Genomic DNA, 8,775 nt, shown 5'->3' on the forward strand with positions numbered 1-8,775 from the left:
AACAGGTGGATTTAAACCTGGACGTGACTTCCAGAGCGCATATTAATCCACTTTTTTATGCAAGCGTACGTGACTGACGGTAGAGACGTTTCAAACCCTCTTGTATGCAAAAAATGGGAAAAATAAAGACTTTATTCAGCAAATTATGTTAGATTGTTCATAAACAAATAACATTTTGGGGGACATGTGCACACAGACAGTCAGAAACCATTCATATTAATGTCCAGGACAAATGTGTTAGAGGCAGGGCTATATTAAGACATACTGGGGCTCTGCCCCAGTTCAAAATTCCTGCATCATTCAGATCATTCAGAGTGGCTGATCTCCCTTTCTATGTCTTTCTCTTTCTGCCAGACTCTTTGTGCACTGAGCTGAAGGGCTCCACATCAAGACTTTCATCTCCTCGTCTCCCTCTTATCTCCAAGTTTCCTCTCCGTCCTCCTGATTGTGACCCCTGTCCTGTCTGTGAAAGATGGAAAGGTCAACACAGGAACTCTTTCTGAACTTTATGATCGTCCTGATCACAGTGCTGCTCATGTGGCTGCTTGTCAAAACCTACCAGGACGCCTGAGCCAGAATTGAAACGAGCACCTGGCAGGCTAAGTGCTTCGCCTGGTTTGTGATGTTCAGCTGGAAAGAGATCATGCAGCACAGCCTGACCAGCAGATGGAGGTGTTTGAGTTGGAAACGAGAAAGAGAAGGCCTTTTTCTGACCACTCAAGAAATGAAGAGGGGCCTTGAAATGTAGTGGCTGAGTTCTGTAAAATAGAGATTAATTACATGGATCTTAACTTCATTTTCTTTTGCTTTGGTATACTTGTTTGTAGCTTAGCCACCTCTAACAGTGTCCATTTTCACAGTGCTTTAACATTATAAATGTAGGCCTCCATTTGTTTGCCATGTCAACATGATTGCTTAAGCATAAGTGAAATAAAAGAAAGAAATGAAGACGTGTGTGAGTGTCTGGATGACTGAAATGCTGAAATATTAGCATTGCTAATAATGAGGGCTAGTAAACCATGAATGGAAGCCAATAGGTGCTACTTAGCAAACCAAGATACTTAGCTTTCTGTTGTTAGCCAAAAACAATGGGCTCACATTTATTCAGTGTACCATTCATTGTACCATTTAGTGGTAGACATGCTATCAAAAGCAAATTACTGAATACCACTACAACATTTGATCAAAATAAGACAATTTAGACAGACCACCCAGCATATGTTATGTTTTGGATGCTAATATGTTAGTCAACTAGCATGACCATGCTGGGCGACCAGCTAAACCTGCAGCAGACCAGCACTAGACCAGAATAAACAAGAATAGACCAGTTTTGACCAGTGCTGTGCTGTTTTTTTTTAGCAAGGCAGTTCTTCCTATAAGTGGTATGAAGTCCCTGAGCCATGTCACATGAGTATTTTTAATGTTGTCTGTGTCAGTCATAATATTGGCCGGAAAATATTTAATATTATTAATGACTTGGCTTCTAGAAAAAAAAAAAAAAAAAAACAGAAATAACATATTTCAAAAACCCAAAATGACCACCGAAAATTCTACTTTGTTAAATTTTAGCTAGTATTTGAAATAAATGGGTTATAGGCCAAATAAATATTACATCACCACAGCAAACAACTTACTTCCAGGTGGATAACACAGGTATCTCCGCACTGCTATGACAGGATTTGTACTAATCCTGAGACTGAATTATCCAAGAGACTGGAAATAGAGAAATCTCCATGTTGTTCATTTCTGTCAGAAAATTATAAACTTGCACCAGCCTCATATTTCATTGCAGGCCTTATAAAGGTGCTCTCCAATCCCACCTTCACAAACATGTCAAACTCCCAACAAAGTAAACCCAAAAATAGCAGTCGCATCAACATATCGTCTTAGGTTACAGTCTGGTGCACATATTGGTCATGTAATAGTGTTTGGCAACTTCATCTTCATCTAGAAGAGTAAAGAATTTATTTTGGTCATTGGCTTCAGCTTCTAGTGTGACCAAGGATAGAGGACCCTTCTGTGGGATTAATACTTACAGCTGTTTTTGAAATTTGGAAAACAAGGAAAAACAAGTGAAAACCAATAGATACATTTGATGCAACAGATACAATAGGTGCACTTGACCATGCAGTATCAAGCGCAACAATATTTTACTGTGACTGGAAATGTTTTGTCTGTTATGTTCGTATTTATTGTAAATTATGCCTTAAATTGAGCGTCTTTGATGTTTACCTGATGTGAGTCATGCATCTGAAAGTATAGCCAAACTTTATGTTCACACACATCCTGATTTGGCCTATTCATATCAGAACAAAATGCATGTAAGAAGCTTGTTACTAAGCAACCAGTTATTATATTATATTATATTATATTATATTAGAAGTGGGTTTTGCATATCTTGCATGTTGTTACTTGACTAAACAGCTGCATGCGATGCCATTTCAGTACGTGGGTGTGTCAGCTTGCTTGTAGCATAGACATAGCAAACTACCAGTTATATGTGTAATAAATAACTGTAGCCTGGGTGGAACAATGACTTTAGTGACTGCAAATAGAAATAAATAGATACATGATGGTTGCTGACTGATTCACTGTAAGTTGGCTGTTATCATTGCTTTATGTTACTTCATGATAAAGAAATCGAAGTGCAATTTATATATATTAACTTGGATGACCACACTGTTGGCCTTTTCTGCTGAACCTGGCTGGTGATCCATCACGACTGATAAGCCCACATGGAACTTGGCCATGTGTACCATTGACATTTATGAGTTTGTCAGCTGTTTGAGTGCAACTGCCTTGTGGCAGACGTGGCAATTTGGCAAGTTCACATGGCCCATCTGATTGCACCATTAGCCCCACATGTAAGAAAATCTCTGCCCCTGTAGGGGGGTGAGATTTCCAACCATGATCAGATTCCACGCACTTGTCACAGAAGGGGCCAGTTAGCAATAAATTACTGATGGTTTCAGATTATTAGCTACTGTAATCCCACCCATGACTGCATCTCTGGATCATTATCAGTATTATCAGTATCACCATATTCCTTTCGGATGTAGGGGATCTGGATATGTTTCAGGTGCTGCCGGATCGTCTTCAGTCGATCATCTTCAAAATGAGAAAAGCTTCTGTATTTTCTTACAGCCATAAAGATCATTTTTTCAGAGTTTAGATCTTTTGAACATTTCTATTGCAATGTTTATCATAATAATGACCATTTTTTTTGTGTTTCCCTGAAATTGTCTACCTTATTATGATGGAGTTACTGTATGTTAAGACACTTGATCTTTGACATCAGTAGCATCAGAACCAACAGAATGTTTTGCTTTAATGGAGCTTATGATACTGCTGTATGAATAATTAATTATAATACTACTATTTACCATAAAAGTATTCTTAAATCACAGTCTGTTGTATTTTGCATGAATTCTGGGAGCCATTCTAGAGTTTACTGTATAATTTACAGTATGTTCCTGTACAAACTATTCCAGAATTACCAGAAAACTCTACAAAAGCAAATGGGAAAACTTCAAAAATTGCAGTAACTTTTTGTTTTCAAATTTGATTTCAAATTGAATGAAACGTTCTCATAAAATATCATTCATCTCATGTGTTTAATTCTCTTCTGTTCTAGTGCATCAAGTCCACTTGTGATGTCTTTGTCCACCCAATCATCTTCATGTTTTATCAAAATAAACAAATTTTCCCTTAAGAAATAAGTAAATCGTTTTTGATCTAAAATTTTTTTGCTGTGAGATTTTGTCTAAAAAAAAGTGCAGCTTGTGTGGATTTGGCTGAAAAAACAGTATTTCACAATAAATTTCATAACTAAAAATATTTTAACATAAACTAAGAATGTTGTTGAGTAAGAGACTTGTCCATGACAAGGTGGAAATATGTTGTGGGTTAATTAAAAAATTATCTGCTTGCAGTTACAAAATGAATCATTTGCAGTTAAAAAATGAATCGTTTCACCTTGACGGAAGTGTTTCTTAACAGTCTAATTAAAATACATACATCATCTAAACCGCTTATCCTTCTGGGTTGCTGGAGCCTATCCCAGCTGTCATTGGGCAGAAGGCAGGACACACCCTGGACAGGTCACCAGTCCATCGCAGGGTAGACAGACAGACATACACAGTCACACCTAGGGGCAATTCAGCATTTCTAATTGGCCTGACTGCATGTCTTTGGACTGTGGGAGGAAACCGGAGTACCCGGAGGAAACCCACACAGACACGGGAAGAACAGGCAAACTCCACACAGAAATGACCCTGGTCACCCAGCCGGGAATCGAACCCAGGCCCTTCTTGCTGGCGACAGCGCTACCCACTGCACCACTGTGCCGCCCTAATTAAAGAAATGAGCTTTTAATAAAAAAAGGAAAATCTAAAGTTTTTTTGCAAAGTTATGAGACCACAATGGCCCCCTATACAGATAATGATTTGAATAATTCCTTGGAAGAAACACAAATGAATCCACTTTATCACTTACTGAATGGTGAAGGGCATCATGCCACCGCTGGCACTGTACAGCCAACATAAACAGCAACACAAACTCAAGAGCTTAGTATGTTTATTTATTTCAGCAAGACATCTTTCACATCTTTTTTGTGTTTGATTTGCTTAGTTAGAATGCTTGGATGCAGGTGCAGTGTCTTTTTCACAGATATACACTCACTGGTCACTGTATCAGAAACCCCTACACCTTGTAGCTCCACCTGCTTTTAGGTGTACAATTATAGACTGTCAGGGGCGTAGCTACAGCAGGGGCCATCCCACTTGGAAGCCAGGCCCTCCCAGATGTCAGACCATTTAAAAATGTTTCTCAGATGCCAATGAAAAAGTTCCAAATGTAACGTCCTCAGTGACAAAGGTGCTGAGCTCTTGCATTCACATTCATTTTTTCTGACTTAAATATATAAATACTTAAATATATTAATACAATAATACATTTTGGTGGACGCCATCATCATTGCAACGCTTATGCAGCTGCATGCCAGCGCAAAAAAAAATCTTTAATCTGTACCTAGTGCTGTGAAAGGTAATACTGTGGATTCAGCCAGGCATGTCAATGGCACCGCTGTTTTGGGGGCAGTCAACACAGCTGTCGGACTGCATCCAGTACAGTTACATAGTGGCAGTTTAAGAAAGGTACTGTTCTATAATTATAACATTAGAAGTGATTCACACATGTATGGATTTGCTGATGTGTGAGAGCGGTACACCAGAATGTAACTGCTGCACCGTTTAAGGCTGGACGGAAAATTCGGAAATCGTGTTTTACTTGAAGTTTGTGACATATTAGCATATAGTTAACCTTTTTGTTTCCATTCTAAATACAACAATGAAACAATAGTAATACTAGTACTATAGCACTTATAATAAAAGCAGCGTAATACTTGCAGAAGCTAAAAATTACAGAGATGCTTTTTTGTAGTTCCCAGAAATCTTCAGGCCTTCTTTGAGGGCCTAGAAGGCTCCGACTGTTCCCCACAGGTAAATATAGATATTACTTTACTCTGACACTGCTTATGGCTGTGACAGCTTTCGTATTTAAATTTTGACAGGTCTTATATGGCCACCTTTTGGAAACTGAGGTGAATTACAAATACAGTGCCCTGTAACTCATATGCTTTAACAAACAACAATTACGTGAAGATTGTAACAAAATGCATTTGTTAAAAAACGGGTGAGTAATGAGCAAATTATGGTTGATTTAATCATGAAAACTCATCATATCTCAATACACATGCATTTATTTACAATCTTGAGCACAAAATGGCGGACGTGGAGACACATCACCACAGCTGAGAACAACAGACAAAGCAGTACCTATGTATGTACATCTATGAATTAGCACTGGTAATTTTTCTGTAAAAAGAATATTTTAGTGTTTGAAATTTGCTTCTTTAGTTTTGCTGTGGAGCTGTGAAGCTAATGTAGCTAACTAGTAATGGAAGCTTAGCTCACCAACATTAGCAATGAGCAAACATGCCTCATGCCTGTATACATCACCACACAACTTGGTTAGTGATCTCAAACAGCTACAAGCTTCCAATTCTTGGTAGCTATTTACGCAATATGTAGTCAGCCAATCATTTTTTTTTTCTTTCTTATTTTGCCTTTTTTTAGTTTAGCCTCTTCAACTCCTTGAGACCACCGGTGGTTCCAAAACGCACTTCGTCTTGTTCTTCATAACTCTCATATTTCATAAGCTACATTCTAAAGGTGGGGGTCATATGAGGCTGTAACTGTCTTCTCTCCAGTCAAATAGATGGGTGATGTAATTTTAAACCCTTACAATAAAAGAAGCTGAATTTTTTTATTCTACTGAAAGTCGACCCGTTTTTCCACAAATCTGGGCTATAAACTATAAACAGATGGCGTCTCTTCAGTGATCTGCTCTGTAAAAATCATTTTTATATTAAGATCTTTGGCTTTCAGCACTAAATTGTAAGCATATAGCAATATGTGTATGATCATAAAACACATGTTCTGTTAATCTGAGGGGAGCTTTTACAAATACTGAATAATTTGCCTTAAGATTTGGTCATGTAAACTCAGATGGATAAACCAAAATATACCCTGGTCAATAAGAGGTTAGAGCTACATTGCTAACAAACACAAGAAGTCCCCCCAAATCTGCACTCAGCTCTTCATAACGGTTGTGCCGACTTGTGGATGTGTTTTAGGACAAAGGACGACTTAATATAACTATAAAAATGAACAAACTTTCATGAGAGCTTCTCTGTGGCCATAAACTGACCATTGATGAAGAGATAGAGGATGGCTAACACAAACTGTGCATCACCAGATGAGCTACAGTCACTAACTGAACAAGGTAGAGCTACAAGGAAAGTGGGTTTGTAATTGAGTAGCCAGTGCATGTATAATAATTAAGTCCGGGATGTATAAGGAGTCACTAAAGTGTGAAAATAGTGCATTCAGAAAAGCTGGTGGATGTCCTGTTGAATTTTTTCTGGACAGTCAATGTTCATAAACAGCTGTACTCATATAAACTTCCACCAAGTTTAATTTTGTCATATAAACATCACATTGTAGCACTGTTTAAATCGTTATATGTATTTTTCTGTATTGATATATTTCCATACTCATCAGATGTGCAAACATTGCTTGATTGTTTATAATATACTATTGTGACATATTCATCATACAGGCTTTTGATTAATCTTTTAATGTGCATTTTACAGGCATGAATTTTTACTAGCAAGAACCGTAGCATTTAAAGGGGTAGTCCAGCCAAAAAAGTAGAGTTTAATATGGTATGTGACATATTATGCATTATTTTGTAGTGTAGCATTTTTACCCTCTTATATCCAGCATGCTTAATGCAAATACATCAAACAAACACTAGGAATCCCTGCGGTGTCAACAATTCCAACAATTGACTGCTAGTCACTGATCTACAGGCTAATAAATAACCAAGCTAGCATTAGTGTAGCTCTTACCTCGTTCACACAAAATAGCGAAGAAAACAGCAATGCTATCTTTATTTGTCATAGAATGGATGCCAGAGACAGTTATTTTTACCCTTTTATGCAGAGTAAAGAAGCTAAACTGGGGTAAGCTACCTATATAGCTAATTACTATGCTAAATTTAGCTTTTGTTTGCTGTCCTTCTTGTCTGACGAGTCAATAATATATTAATCTTTCTTGCAGTAATGTTAGCTATCCGGCTTCATTTCTCATTCATCAGCTAACAGAAAAAATGAAATGAAACGAAAACATTTCAAAACACAACAAAGCAGTTGTAGTTTTGCAAAAGTTCCTCCCCCCCTTCAAGATACATCATCGAAAAGGGGTTCTCTGCTCTTTAAACTGGACAATCTAGCTCTGGCTACTTACTGCAAGGAGGTGAGTTAGCATGTTTACAACATGTAGTGATGTCTACGTTTTAAATTTCGGCTGGAGTGTCCCTTTAAGTGCTTTTCTGGTTTTTTTTTTGTTGTTTTTTTTTAAGTCCTATATTTTCACTTGTTTTGGAGTAACATAGCTTATAGCTTCAATAGCCACTCCTCTTGTCTTTGCTGATGTGAAGACTCCATAGTTTTTATTAGTGAGAGAGTGTGTGTTCTGGTTTGTAAGTGTGTATATCCGAAGGTGTGTGTCTGTTTAATGCTAATGAAAAGTGCATGTGTTGTCCATGGATCTTAGTGCTTAGCTTTGAAACATATGTTGTTTATTTATGTGTGCAATATTTGCATGTTTTTCCCTAGTGTGTACATCACCATTCAAAAGTTTAGAATCACTTGTCATATTAATTGATGTTGTTGATGTTTTGTTTTGATGTTTTGAAGTTATTTGCCTTTAGAATTGAATATATAATCATCTATAGCTCAATACGTAATTCTGGATACTTCTACAATTTCCAACATTTTTATAGCTGCCTACTAATTATTGCCTGTGAAGTTCTGTGAATCTGCAACTCAATTTGTTTTATATTATTGATAACACTGATTCTGAACTTTTGAAGTGCATTTTTAGCTTTTTTTATTTTATTTTTTGTTTTATATTTTTACTGTGCAATATAGCTTTACAGAGCTATATTTTGCTCTTTTTTCTTACTTTTTTCTTTGTTTCTTGAAGTGTAAATGTATCTATTTGGTATATTCAGAAGAACAGCCAAAGAAACATTTTTTTTTTTTTCTGTACAAGTTGTTGCTGAGGAGCTGGCGCTCTGTGTGAATGTGTTTTCCACAGATATTTGTGCTGATTGAAACTGAGCACCTTCAGCATAAGTGTGGAAACATAT

General features: G+C 37.1%; 1 protein-coding gene across 1 annotated transcript; it reads left to right on the forward strand.

The window, feature by feature from the left end:
* The first annotated feature begins 357 nt into the window (after positions 1-357).
* On the forward strand, positions 358-950 carry LOC118802290 (sarcolipin). Its single transcript, XM_036562787.1, has one exon. It carries the CDS (start codon positions 473-475, stop codon positions 569-571), a length of 99 nt encoding a protein of 32 aa, XP_036418680.1. The 5' UTR covers positions 358-472; the 3' UTR covers positions 572-950.
* The last annotated feature ends 7,825 nt before the right edge of the window (positions 951-8,775 follow it).

The sequence above is a fragment of the Colossoma macropomum genome, unplaced genomic scaffold (genome assembly GCF_904425465.1).
Source record: "Colossoma macropomum unplaced genomic scaffold, Colossoma_macropomum, whole genome shotgun sequence".
Classification (NCBI taxonomy): domain Eukaryota; kingdom Metazoa; phylum Chordata; class Actinopteri; order Characiformes; family Serrasalmidae; genus Colossoma; species Colossoma macropomum.

Bases quoted from the DNA above. Each gene is read 5' to 3' on its own strand.
- LOC118802290 (XM_036562787.1), top strand. From the start codon at position 473: ATGGAAAGGTCAACACAGGAACTCTTTCTGAACTTTATGATCGTCCTG.